The 14,514-nt window shown below is 41.5% G+C and overlaps 2 protein-coding genes across 2 annotated transcripts in view; both read right to left on the reverse strand.

Annotated features, from left to right (window-relative positions):
• Nucleotides 1-2,289, reverse strand: part of LOC122765961 (collagen alpha-1(VII) chain-like) — a 43,756-nt gene extending 41,467 nt beyond the window's left edge. The window contains exons 1-7 of the mRNA XM_044020484.1: nt 2,281-2,289; nt 2,077-2,206; nt 1,871-1,987; nt 1,585-1,740; nt 1,115-1,231; nt 851-997; nt 649-768 (exon numbers count right to left, since the gene is read on the reverse strand). Coding sequence (XP_043876419.1) covers nt 649-768; nt 851-997; nt 1,115-1,231; nt 1,585-1,740; nt 1,871-1,987; nt 2,077-2,206; nt 2,281-2,289 — 796 coding nt within the window. The remainder of the gene's footprint in view (nt 1-648; nt 769-850; nt 998-1,114; nt 1,232-1,584; nt 1,741-1,870; nt 1,988-2,076; nt 2,207-2,280) is intronic.
• Nucleotides 2,287-14,514, reverse strand: part of exoc6b (exocyst complex component 6B) — a 44,702-nt gene continuing 32,474 nt past the window's right edge. The window contains exons 20-21 of the mRNA XM_044020391.1: nt 14,229-14,302; nt 2,287-2,683 (exon numbers count right to left, since the gene is read on the reverse strand). Coding sequence (XP_043876326.1) covers nt 2,567-2,683; nt 14,229-14,302 — 191 coding nt within the window. The 3' untranslated portion in view covers nt 2,287-2,566. The remainder of the gene's footprint in view (nt 2,684-14,228; nt 14,303-14,514) is intronic.

Below are 14,514 nucleotides of genomic sequence, written 5' to 3' on the forward strand. Positions count from 1 at the left end.
AAAAAAAAAATCCAGATGACATCCTAATATGCCTCGCAGTGTCACCGTGTGGAAACAGTCCCACAGATTCTCTCACTCTATATTTATCCAGCAAATGCAGACAAAAACCCAGATAACCGTCTTTGGGGGAGGGAAAGATGGGAACAACAATTGGTCATCTCAGCCAAATAATACTGGATTAAACAACAATATGTGATAAATAACACACTACATGTGTTCTACCTGTATATCTAGACAGGTTGACAAAAAAACCCTCATACGGTACTTTTCATATCCTGATACTCGTCTGTAAATCTCCTAGTGACTTAAATGCAATGTAAGGATTCACTTAATTAAAACAATAACAAAAGACGATGACAGTTTAATAAGATAGTGAGAGAGATAACTCACTCATGTATCAGAGAACTGGGGTTAATTTCTTAACCTAAAGTCATAGCAGAGACCAGTGAAGCAGATGACCATTTTAAAAAAAAGCTACCTTGAATAGAAATATGGATATTTATTGATTTAAAGTGTGTTTTGGCTAATTTAAATATGTTTCTTAAAAAGATACAAGTCTCTTACTACATGCCACACAAAATAAACTGTTCTGATAATGTAAACTAGTCTCTTCACGGCAAGAAAAGGGTCTCAAACGTGTGAATTTACCTGGGGTGGGTCCCCAGGCAAGTCTGTATCCCGTGGCTCCCGGGACGCTGTTCCATGAGACGACAGCCGCACTGGTGGTCACAGCAGAAACCTTCAGAGTCTGAACTGCACTGCTCTCCACTGACAAGAGGGACAGAGACATTTAAAAAAAAAAAGGCACTTTACCTAATTAGTGGACATTCATTTGTCATTCCGTACTCACATGTTTTTGCTTTGGTGGTGGTGACGGGCCCCTCAATGTCTCCAAAGATGGGATTGATGGTCACGGTGTACTCGGAGCCTGCGTGGAGGCCCTGGATCATGTAGAAGTTGAAGTTGTCGCCGAGGTTTATGTTCTCGATGTGATCGTCTGCAAGACAAAACGAGGCACTGGAAGCTTGAAGGACACAACAGCAACATTTCGCCTAATGGGATAACAATGTACTAGCGAGCTCTGTTTAATAGAGAGACGGTATAACCACAGTACCTGGGGAGGCCCATGTCAGACGATATCCTGTCGCTCCCGCAACGGAAGTCCACCTCGCCTGCACAGTGTCTGTGGTGGCGTTTTGAACCAGGAAATGCTGAACTGGTATCAGCTTTACTGTGAAACACATCATCACACACAAACACACAATATTAATTTTGTTTATTTTAATGTTAAGTTGTCATGTAAGTTATACAATGAACTGTGTAAACATGCTAGTGTAGTGTTGAGTGGGATATAGATAAATGAGGGTTTTAATCCATAGTTACTACACAGTCATGGTATTTTTTAATCAAGAACACTATCACCATCCAGTGGATATATTATGATACTGCATTATTATTTATTTTCTTGTATTTTCCTTTCTTAAATGTTGCTGTGTTGTAGCTAGACTTGACTTGTAATAAATGTGTGCAATCAGTAAATGAATGGATCTCTGGTTTCCCTGTTGATCAAACCAATAAACGTACATGTCTTGCCCACGATTGAAACGGGCTCACTTGGTCCCTGAGGGAAAACGGCGTAAATATTGACAGTGTACTTCTTGTCCTCCTCCAGGCTGTCAATCACGTGAGACGAGACGTCCCCAGGAAGTAGCTGCTCATAAGTATATCCTGGCCTGTTAGCTGCAGAACAAGAATACCGATACCCATGAAGTACAACCTGTCAAACAGACACTGAAAAGATAATAATAATTGTTTTATATTCAATAAATACACCAGAGTTAACTGTTTAAATGTCAATGACTAGCGTTACATCTCGGGACGTAGATCTTGAATCCACTTAGTTTCCCTAGAGGAGGAGTCCAGCCGAGACGCAGCGAGAACAAACCCTCCTCAATAACACGGAAGTTTGACACCTGCGGCAAAGCAGCTGAAAGAGAGAGAAAACCCATATGTATGCAGACATATGTGTACAGTGTCTCTGTATTTTCATGCACAGATCAGATGTCTGACACCTACTCGTCTGAATGTTGATTGTCACAGAGTCTCCTATGAGGTTGGGGTAGATGGCGTAGACAGTGAGGGAGTAGTCTCTTTTAGGACTCAGCTCCGTGACGAGCTCAGTGCTCACATCTGCTTTCAGATCAATCTGTCACACACACACACACACACACACACACAGAAAACAGCTTTAGTGTGTGCGTGTGTAGGTTCCAGGTATGCACTGTTCATCTCAATGTAAAGTGTTTGTAAAACTCTTAATCTCACTTTAAAGTGCTTTAAGAACTGTTCATCTCAATGTAAAGTGCTTTAAGCACTGTTCATCTCAATGTAAAGTGTTTGTAAAACTCTTTATCTCACTTTAAAGTGCTTTAAGAACTGTTCATCTCAATGTAAAGTGTTTGTAAAACTCTTAATCTCACTTTAAAGTGCTTTAAAAACTGTTAGTTCTCTAGAAACTCAAGAGTGAACCTGATGAAGTGATGAGTGGATGAAGAACAGAATGAACTCACTTGTCGAGCAGAGTCAGCGTCGTGTGAGGATTCACTCGCAGATATTTACACGAGGGTTTCCCATAATCTGCCAAATACGTGGACCAGTCCCACTGAGTAAACAACTCCAGTAACTGTCAACAAACAAACAAACAAGTCATTTTCCTGTTTCACTCATTGATTATGGCATCATATTTGACATGAACACATGAATTCATCTTTAAACTGCAGCAGAAAAATGACAAAAATGTCACTAAGTGTCATCAGTGTGTTCAGGGACTGTTAGCCTAGCTTAGCATAAATATGTTCCACTGGAATTTTATTTTGTTAAAATCACCCGAGCCGTGCTAAGCTAAGTTAACGTCTGACGACAGAGACTGAAGGAGGACTGAGGACGTCCTCAAAACCAAACTGTGTGTGCCACACACACAAGCCCCAGTGAACTCTGGGTAACACAAAACAAACACACACACACCCTCTGATCCAGAGAGAGAAACCATATGTGAGTGAGGGATGATGAGGAGGAGGAGGGACAGAGGGATGAAGAACAAAACCACATGTGATAGAGATGAAGATGAGCAGATCAGGAGATGAAGGTGTGATGGAGAGAGGACGAGTTAAAGAGAATGAATGAATGTCTGATTATTGTCAGTGTGTTGAGAAAAACTGCTGAGTGATGCTGCTGCTGCCATGGCGACCGTGTCATGACAAACACGTTCACATGACTGAAAATGTTTATTTGTGTTTGTTAAGGTGATTTAATGAGAATTTTAATGTAACAGTGTTTTTTAAAATACACTAAAGTGGTTTTAAAACTTTTAATCTCACTTTACAGTGTTTCTAAAACTGTTAATCTCACTTTATAGTGTTTCTAAAACTGTTAATCTCACTTTATAGTGTTCCTAAAACTGTTAATCTCACGTTACAGTGTTTCTAAAACTGTTAATCTCACTTTACAGTGTTTCTAAAACTGTTAATCTCACTATATAGTGTTTCTAAAACTGTTAATCTCAACTAGCGTGTCTTTTACCTGAAGTCTCCTCATGAGAATCTTCAGGAAACGTCCTCAGTAAAAAAGTCTTTGGTCTCAAACGTTTCCTCTAAATCTGTCTTTGGAAAACGACCAACACACAAAACAGTTTGTTCCTCGACTTCCTGATCTCTCCTCCCTCCTTGTTCCCTCCTTCCTTCCCTCCATCCTCTCTCACTGTTTCCTACTCCTCCTCCCTCTGGTGCGTTCACTTCTGTATTCATCACTCGCTCACTTTCCCTCCTTTGTCCCCAAGTTCACCCTCGCACGGCCGAGGTTTGACCTGCTAATCCTCCCATATAAACACACACACACAGGTTACGTAACTGTCATCCGTCTGAGGTTATGAGGACAAATGCGTCTCTTAATGAGGGACAAATAAATAACAACTGGGGGACACTAGTAAAAACGTCATGTCATGAAGAAACTGAAGTTTGTAAAGCACTCACTCTCCCACACCAAACCTCATAGAGAAAATCAGTACCTCAGTGACACAAAGTGACCACACGAGGCAGCAGCTGTGTCCCCGTCAGCTAAAATCACTGGTTTTCTCTATGAGGTTTGGTGTGTGAGAGACTTTAGCCACTGAACAAGACCATGATTTTTTTTTCATCCACAGACAGAAAGTGAAACAGATTCAGGTGAACGAGAGGTCAGCAGGTAAATTAGGAGACAAGGAGATGAAGGAGCAAGGACAGAGGATGTTCAACAAGGAAGATCACACTGATAGAGAGAGAGAGTGTGTGTGAGAGAGAGAGAGAGGCCTTTCCAAAAAAATCTCAACCACACACGAGTGAGAGTGAGCAGGTTCCTCCATCACACACACACACACACACACACACACACACACACACCCCTCACCCCCGGTTCACCCTCAAAACACACACACACACACACACCTCTCTTCACCTCCTCCCACTGAACTTCTTTCTCGCCTCCCTCTCTCACCTCACCATGACCTCACTCTGCACTTATCACTCCTGTTCTGCCATACACACACACACACACACACACACACACCCTCTGATTCTTCAGTGTTATTTTCTTGTTGTCGTTTACTCTCATTTACACTAATGGTCTCTCTCTCTACCCTCCTTCTTCCACCTCTTTTTCCTCATCACCCTCTTTCCTCTTCCTCCCACATTTTCTCCATTTCTTCCTCCTCTTATCTTCATCTCTCCGTCCCGTCTTTCTTATCTCATCACTGTGTTCATCTCGCTCTGCTCATCATCCTCTTTTTTTTACCTCTCTCTCTGTCTGTCTGTCTGTCCTTCCTTCATCCTAATATCTCACCCATTCCACTGACCACCTTTACTTTTTCCTCCTCCTCAGTTTAACAGACTTGTTAATGGTTTTTCCAGGTTTATTTGTTTAGAAACGTCGGGGAGTTGCTGCGTTCCACACACACACACACACACACACACAGGTTGTGATCACATTATGTTTCCTCTTCATGAAAGAAAACAAAAACCTTTTTCTCTCCTCTTAACGTCCATGTTTTCTATATCTTTGGCAGGGTAAAGGTCAAAGGTCGCTAAAAGCAGGGAAAGTGGATTTTTACTTTCATCAGAAAACACAGCCGCGTTGGCACCAACCGTCACTCACTCATCCGTCCATCACTCACTCACTCACTCATCCACTTCCAAGAGATCACTGCAGCTCCTGGGCGTCTTAAAGGGCCGGTTCACATGTTCTGACCCATGACACTGAAAACAAGGCGGAGACGGAAGAAAAGAAAACACTGAACAGAAAGAGTCACTTTTTTACCATGTTCACGTCTCGCGGGGACACAGGAGCTGCTGGTCCACTGCTGCCTCGTGTGGCCACTTTGTGTCACTGATTTAAATCCAAACAAAGGATTTTTAGTGATGGAGGCAGCAGTGGATCAGCAGCTCCTGTGTGCTGTGATCTTAAAATCACTTCCTCTATGGGGTTTGGTGTGGGAGAGTGAGTGATTTACAAACTTCAGTTTCCTGTTGGAAAAGTCTGTTTAACAGTGAGATAAAGACGTGAACATGTTCTTAAAGACATCGTAGACTTAAACTGACTTTCTAAAATCAGTCATTTTCCTTGAGCAAAGCTAAAAATAAATAACTGAACCACACCTTTAATCTTCAGGTCATTTTCTCAGAAAAACATCAGAATTAAGCAACTTCATTTACATTTCTACCTTTTCATCCACAATCACTGACAAAAAGAATCCTCGTAAACTGCTGGAGTTTAAAAGTCTCCGTCCACCTTCACTTTGACTCCTGTCCCTCCTCCTCCTCTGAGGTCAAAGGTCACCACAGACCGCGCTGACACCTGTCAATCAAACCTCTTTTGTCTCCGTGTGTCTGGAGAATGTTTAAAGACGTTTGACACGTGTCACTCGTCTGTCGTCCTCCTCTACTTCACTTCCCCTTGCTTTAATCTGTCCATCTTTCACCGAGGGTCAAAGGTCACGGAAAAGAGGAAAAGTGTTTTCTTATCAATGACAACAAGAGTTTTCTGGGACAAAGGTCAGACTACGTTTAAAAAGTGAACACATTAGTTTTGCTTTGACTTTGGGAGAATTTTAATTATCTGAAAACTAAACTTTATTCAACTTAAGACGGAGAAAAACAATAAATCGATGCAAATATTTCTGCTGTTTATTCAAATAACACAGAGCTCAAACTTAACTTATAAAAATCATAATAAAAGAAGGAATCATTATTTACTTTGTAATTACGATTGGTTCAGAAAATGTTCACTAGTTTTCTCTGAAAATGACATAATTCTTCGCTTAATTTAAACATTTTAACTGGAGAGTTTTAGTTAATTATCAAAAAAATAAAATTTAAATTTAAAAGCCAAAGAAAATCCCAACTTTAATCAATAAACAAAACAACTGCTGATTCATTTTAAAGTTGGAAGGAAAATATTATATATATAAATATATAAAGGAAATATTCTCTATAATCCACTCAAACAGATTCAATCATATTTAAATCAGTTATAGATTTCAGCAAGTGATTCATGATAATCCATAATAATCCAAACTAAAGTCCACGTTGATGTGAGAAAAAGGTGCAGATTTCTGTGGAGAAGCTAAAAGCCTCAGCTGTTGACCTATGACAGGCAGAGGTCAAAGGTCATCACTCAGTGTCCTCTTTTTTAAACTTTCCCTTAATCTGACGACAAACAGCAGAAATGTTCTCCTGATTTATTTACCTTTAATCCAGATTTCAGTTTAAAAAAAGTGATTTTTCGCACAAATTGACACAAATGAGCAGATTAGTTTTTTCTTTTTTAAACATTGACAAAATACAATTTTGGATTAGGATTAGGATTTTTTCTTATGAACACACACACACACACAGGGATTAATTATTAAATTATTCAGATTCACGATAACGACAGACATCTCAACTCTCATTGGCTCCGCCCTCATCTGTGTCCCCAAAACAGGAAGTGGTAGAAAGATAAGACTTGGTTTAAGGTCGCCATGTTTCTCACACACACACACACAGTGACCATGTGGTGACCGGGTCACATCATTGTTCAGTGTTATCAGTGTGTGTGTGTGTGTAACTGTATCAAATGTGATACAGACACACACACTCCTGACCGCTGCTTGACCATTAGGAAGTTTTGCGATATACAGCCCCGCCCCCTCCCTCCTCTTCCAATCAGGGAGCAGAATAATGACCACGATAAGAGACGACCACAGACGGGACAGGAAGTTGAACCAGAGGCCGAGCAACAGAGAGTGAGTGTGTGTGTGTGTGTGTGCAGCCTCCCTGACGCCGTGTAATCTCAGTTTAAGAGGAAGAAAGTGAATCAGAGTGTGAAATTAAATGAGATTAGAGATTACAGACACAGACCAAAATAAAACTTTTCTCCGGCTACAATTCAACAGAATCAACGATTTCTACTGAATGATCATTTATTACAAATAAGTGTAAAAGAAAATATGTTATAATATAATCTTACTTCCATTATTTTATTATTTATTTACTTGAAATCGAGCAAATCTTTCCTACTATATGTACAAGGATTATGGCCACATGCAAACTTTTTGTTTTGATTAAATTTCAGAATAAAGTCAGAATTTTGAGATTAAAGTCAGTATAAAGTTGTAATTTTGAGATTAAAGTCAGAATAAAATTGAAATTTTGAAATTAAAATTAGAATAAATTGTAATTTTGAGATTAAAGTCAGAATAAAATTGGAATTTTGAGATTTAAGTTAGAATAAAGTCAGAATTTTGACTTAAAACCCCCCAAAAAAGAGTAAATAACATTTGAGACATTTGAATAAAATATTGTCCTGAAGTGAAGACATGAGGACGGACTTCATTTTTAATGTCATGTGACCTGAGATTCAACACAGTCACTCTAAACCAGTTTAAACCAGAGACTAAACATGCTTCTTTTTTGCTGACTCATCAAAAACAAAGTTTGTGAACATAAAAAAGTCACTGATTTCTCTCTCTCTCTCTCTCGGCAGGCGATCATTTAAACGTCCGCCTGCTGCTCATCCTCTCATCCTTCTCTCCTCCCTCTTTCTTCTCCGATCATCTCGCTCTTTTCACCCCTCCACACTCGTCCATTCATCCCCCCTTCTGAGAGCGGTCAACGGATGAAGAGAAGTGTCAGCCTCCCAGAGAGAGAGAGGGCGAGAGACCACCCTGTACGTCCGTATCACTTTCACCTGACTGCACTCTTTCACTCGTGATCCCTCGCTCTTTTTTTTCACCCCGCTCCGTCAACATTTTCATGCATTCATGTCTCGTTTTCTGAATTCACAATCTCACCACAACTCTCTCTCCATGTCCTCTCCTGTCATCTCTCACTTCATTCATCCCTCGTTCACGACTGTCATCGACTCGTCTCGTCTTTATTTTCCCTCTGCGTGTTCACTTCTCTGAGTTCAGAGGTCACGCAAGCGTCGAGTGTGTGCGTGACTCTCTCACACACACACACACACACACAGTCCTCAGGAATGTGACAGTAGCATATTCCCGTGTCCGTCTCCTCTCGTCCCTCTGTCCTCACCTCCATCTTCACTGAACTCCAAACTTTTGTCTCACAAAGTCGAGGAAAAACCACAAGAACGTGACAAATTAACTGAGAACGGGCGTTAAATTGACAAAATCAGTGGTTGCGTCAATTTACCCCAAAGAAGGTAAACTGTAAATACATTTTATTTTGGTAAATTCAGAGCTCAGCATTTCCTTTATTTTTTTAAAAAACAAACAAAAAGCATTATAATAATCTATAATCTTATCATAGTAACAGCTGACGTGTTTTATTTGAATCGTGGTGTTCCTCAAGGCTCAAGCTTTGGTCCCACACTTTTTAATTTTCTTTGTTATTTTTTTTAACTTTCTAACAAGCTCAGTTAACGGAGCTAAAATTAAGAACTTTCCACTAAGGAAAAAAGTTTGTAACCCTAGTTAATAGCACGTCCAATAGAAGGCGCCCTCTGTCCATGAAATACAAATAATACAAAAAAGCAGTCGCTGGGGCAGAAAGAATCGGACGTTTGTCAAAAATGTTTAAATATTTAAGTTAATTTTTTTTCTAAAATATATTTTGAATCCTTCTGTCATGTTACAGATTTCCCTGAGGCTGAAAATAACACAGCTGCAGCTGTGTGGCGCTAATTTGACGTAAATAGTGAGCGACTCGTGTCCCAGCTCAGTAAAAATAGAGACGTGACGTGAAAGGAAAATAAGTCCATTTACTGTAAAAAAAAACAAAACAAAAAACAAAAGGATTTCTGGGAAGTGAGATTATTTCATTCCCTCGTATAAAAACACGGTCTCTGTTATTTCGTCTACGCCGGAGTTTGTTTACACGTTTTTTTAATAAACAGTGAAGCTGACAACTTTCCCCCAGATTATCATCTGCTCGTGTCAAATGTCCGCAACGTGTCACCACTGAAGTCTAACTGAAGTCAGAATTAATCATCCTTGTTAAAGTGTGGCGGATTAAAGGAGCAGTCTGTACTTTTAAAACAACTGGAAACAGAGATTCTACTCAAACCAGAATGATTTAATCTACATAATCCCAACATCGCAGATTATTCTACATGTGCAGAATCAAACCTGTTTACGTTTTCACTTAGATTGACAAAAAAACATTTTTTTTTACACTAATTTGTGTTGTTGAACAAACTTTAATCTGAATAAAGTGATTTTATAGAAGCTGTCGCGAGGGTCAGATGTCGTAACTCGGAAATATTCACATTTAAGAAGCTGAAACTATCAGAAAAATCACTTTTATCATGAAAAAAACTTCAAACCGATTAACTGACGATCAAAATAGTTGACAAATCATTAAGTAATCGATTAATAATCGATTAATTGTTTCAGCTCTAAAAATCTTGTGTAAAGATGAAATCAAATACGAGGTTTGAGCGACTGCTTTTCCTGGAGGAAGTGAGGAGGAAACGCGGAGCGTCGAGTCGCGTGTGAAACAATGAAGTCACAAATAAAACTGTGACAGAGTCAAGTGAAGGTTTTTCCTGCCGTCGCTGTGACGGACTAGACGAGACTGTACGAGGACACACGAGAGACAAACTTGTCTTTCATCAAATAAAGGTTTGTGGTTTAATCAAACCACAAACATTAAAGTCTGTGAATCTTCCCTTAAATAAAACTCACTTTCTCACTGTGTCATTCTTCAGGGTGACACACACACACACACACACACACACACACACACACACACACACACACACACACACAGTACAGTGACATGTTGGTTTTGGACAAACTCGTGAGTCAAAGGTCGGGACACAAACGTCACAGAGAGGACAGATAGTACAAGTGTGTGTGTGTGAAGAGAAAGTTCATGACAAGGACAGAAAAATACGGAAACTAAGAAGAAAATGTGGGATTATTAGGATTACTACTCTGTGAAGTTTCAGGCGTTAGCAACTGTGCGGCGTCTTCTCATGACTGGCCAGCGGGGGGCGTAAAACTGACGGCAAACGACGTTCGGAGACATTCTTTTACGGAGAAGAAGACGACTGAAGATACAGCAGAGGATCCATTCAAGGGGGTGGGGGGCGGAGCCTGGGGAGAGAGAGAACACAGGAGGCGGGGCATGTGTGTGTGGCTTCCTGGTGTTTTCTCAGATTATTCAGATTAAAGATGATGGATGAGGAGGAGGTGGCAGTCCTGGAAAACATACGGAGTGACGGCTGCCGGAAGAGAAGAACATCTGGACGATCATCACGGGGGCGGAGCCTGGGAGGAGAACGCAGGAGGCGGTCAATATTCACAGGTTTGTTTTTTCCTGCTGTTTTCTCAGATTATCCAGATTAAAGAGGAGGAGGAGGCGGCAGCGGCAGTTCTGGAGAACATACGGAACGACTTCTGTTGGATGAGAAGAAAATGTGGACGATCATCGTGGGACGTCCAACCCTCAGGACACAAAATGAGTCTTTCATAGTCTTGGTTTTTTGCTGAAAGAAGACGACCCGGTCTGAGGATTAATGGGAAACTTGTTCCCTCCATGTTTGGACTTCACGGTTGAAGGAGAACGTTCATGATGTGCTTCAGGGACAGAGGACAGAGGACCCATCGAGGAGGAAGTTGACGTACGAGGTCAGGACTGTGTTTGTGAGACAGCAGCAGATAGAAAACAGAAACACTCTGTCGTCACGTTTCTTATCCAAACAACGTCAAACGAGCTCAGGTCGGAGTCGGACTAAGACGGACAATCGCACGACTCCTTCTACTTCCTTGGTCTGACTCCAGTCTGACTAAGTGCATACATGCAGCAGTAATCAGAATCAGAATAGCCTTTATTGTCGTTATTTTGTGGACAACGAAATTTGGGTGCCACTCCCTTGGTGCAAAATACAAATATATAAATAACAATTTTAAAAGAGAAAATAGAATATTAACAATAAAATAAGAATAAGAAATCGGACTATGAATCACATGATTCAGGTATGTTAGTCTGACTAAGACCAGCTGGAGTTTAGTCCAACAAAAAGGTGAATTATTGTGAACTGATGGACAGATATGAGATGGACAGATGTTCCACAAATGAACTGAGAGAAGATTCTGCTGAAGCTCGTCAGGTTTTGACTCATCAACGTTTGGTTTGAGGATGAAGAAGAAGGAGGAGGAGGAGAGATCGATGAATGAAAGGAATCTGTGGTCGACCAGAGGAATGAAGCTCTGACCGTTCAATGACAGGAGAACACACACACACACGAGCAGAGGTGGAAGAATGTGAACCTGGCAAATGAACGAGTGAAGTCTAGTGTTGCAAACTTTTCCCACTTTTTTGGTGTGAGGCCACACACACACACACACTCACTCACTCACTCTCTCACACACACACACAGGGCCAGCCAAAGGTTTGTAGTAACCACAAACTTGTGAATGTTCTAAATTTAGAATTGATAAGATCTGTGGACTGAAACACACACACACACACACACACACACACAAACACACACACAGAAGAAAAGTCCAGAGTCAGCGTTGACTGCAGTTACAAATATAAAAGTGACAAAAACAACTATTTCATTTGCTTCGTGGACATTTTAGGAAACAAAAGACAAACAACTCAAAATTATGACAAATAAAACCAATGAAACTAAGTTACAATAAATAATATAAGAAGTGAGTGACAATAACTTCAGTAAATGAATTGTTTACGGACTCAAAAACAAAAATAACGTGAATGAATAAAAAGCATTCATCGTCTTAACTCTTTTAGTACACGTGTGTGTGTGTGTGTGTGTGTGTGAAGCTGAGGAACCCGGGTCTCAGGTCTGTCCCAGGACCCCGGAACCTTCCAGAACACCGGGACCTGACCACAAAACAAACGCCCCCGTCAGCGTGATTTATCTACCATTATTCACACACACGCACACACACACACATATATACGTTAACACACACACACACACATACATACGTAAACACACACACACGAATATATACAATCAAAAAAATCATGAAAAGTTTGTCTAAAAACTTAAATAACAAGTGGAATATGTGTGTCAGGCAGATGTGCGCACGCACACACACACACACACACACTGTGTGAGGGAGGAATTCTCTTTTTTTGATATGATAAAGGATGAAAGAGAGAAAGAGGGAAGAAAATGAAAGGAGCTGAATGATCTGGAAAAGAAACGTCAGAGTCAACGATTCTGATCAGCAGAAGAAAAGAGAGGATGGAGCTGGAGGAGGAAGAGGAGGAGGAAGAGGAGGAGGGAGGAGTAAACATGGATGCCACACATGAATGCAATTTTTTCTCTCCTTTTCTCCCCATCTTCCCCCCTTCCTCCTTCTTCTCCTCCTCTGAGCGAGAGAACAAGAGGCACTGCATCATCCCGACAGGCGGAGAAAGAGAGGAGAGGAGAGAGAAAGAGGGATTGTGACGGAGGGATAAAGGGCGATCCATCTCTGTCTGTCACCTCATTCATCGTCCACTGCTCCGTCCTGCCGGCCCATCCGTCATCTGCTGTCACACATACACACACACACAGTACAACAACAACCACAAACACACACACACACATCAAAGACAGGAGGCCAGACACACAAACTTTAACTCGCTCTCCGCCCTGTTTCACACATTCACTGTGATCTCACACACACACACACACACAGCAAACAGAAAGGCCACACAAACTTTCACTAAGGCTCTTCGCCCCGTTTCACACATTCACAAAGATGACACACACACACACACTTGTTGATGGGAAACACACATTTCCCCGCGCGCACTTTCACGCACTCTCTCCTAACAAACGCTGTTTTCCGCAGAGTCGATACACACACACAAACGCACACACGTGCACGATCACTCCGCCCAGCGGTCAGTCCTCTCAGCTGGGACGTCCAGTTCTGTCTGTCCCTCTCTGTTTTTCCCAGGACATAAAACATGACGCGCGATCGTTTTCTCCTGAAATAAAGTCTCCATTCACTTTTTAATCTTCTAAACTATGATCGAGACGATCAGATCGTTGTGAGTCGATCAGAATGTTGTGAGTCGATCAGATCGTTGTGAGTCGATCACATGTGACCACGTGTCAGCGTCAAAGAGACAGTAACAGAGTAACTGCTGCTGTTAAACCTGTAGAATCAATCAATGAACGTCCATAAAATAATATGTGACAGCATTAACACACACACACACACAGTTCTAACTCGACTCAGTTTAGCATCAGTCGCGTCATTTCCAAAGTGGGCGGAGCCGTCATAGCGACGGCTACGCGACAAACTCTCACGTGACTTGTGAGGCAGTTACTGAATCGCTTGAGTCGTGGATTTAAGACTCTGATCTACAGTTGGACATTGTTGGCTTTGATTCTGGTGTCGGACGTGACTGTGGACACGTGTGAGACCGTGTGTGGACACAGAGCAGGGAGACAGACGTGTCTCTGCAGCCGTCTTCACCATAAACGTGTATCATTATTAATATTATTAATGTCTTATTATTATTGTCTTATTTTGTCATTTTTCCGCGTTTCCATCTCACTGAGGACCTGCTCTCGTCTGAAACTGAGGAGGAGGATGATAAAAGGATGATAAAAGAGACAATAAAAGAAAGGATGAAGAGGAGGTGGAGAGCGGGGGGGGGTGTTGGTAAGAAAAGATATGAAGGGAGGGGAGAGAGAGAGAGAGGACGGAGACAAAGACCTACTTGTCTCAAGTCACTGAAGGCCAGAAGCAACGTGTCGCCCTGGAAGCCTGCGACCGGGCCGGCTCTGGCAAAACCTGTGGGAAAATACAAAACCCAACACACACACACACACACACACACACACACACACACACACACACACACACACACACACACACACACACACACACACACACACACACACACACACACACACACACACACACACACACACACACACAGTCCACCCCAGAGAGAGAGAGAGAGAGAGAGAGAGGGAGGGAGAGAAACAGAGAGAGAGTGAACA

This window comes from Solea senegalensis, linkage group LG3, assembly GCF_019176455.1.
Source record: "Solea senegalensis isolate Sse05_10M linkage group LG3, IFAPA_SoseM_1, whole genome shotgun sequence".
Classification (NCBI taxonomy): Eukaryota; Metazoa; Chordata; class Actinopteri; order Pleuronectiformes; family Soleidae; genus Solea; species Solea senegalensis.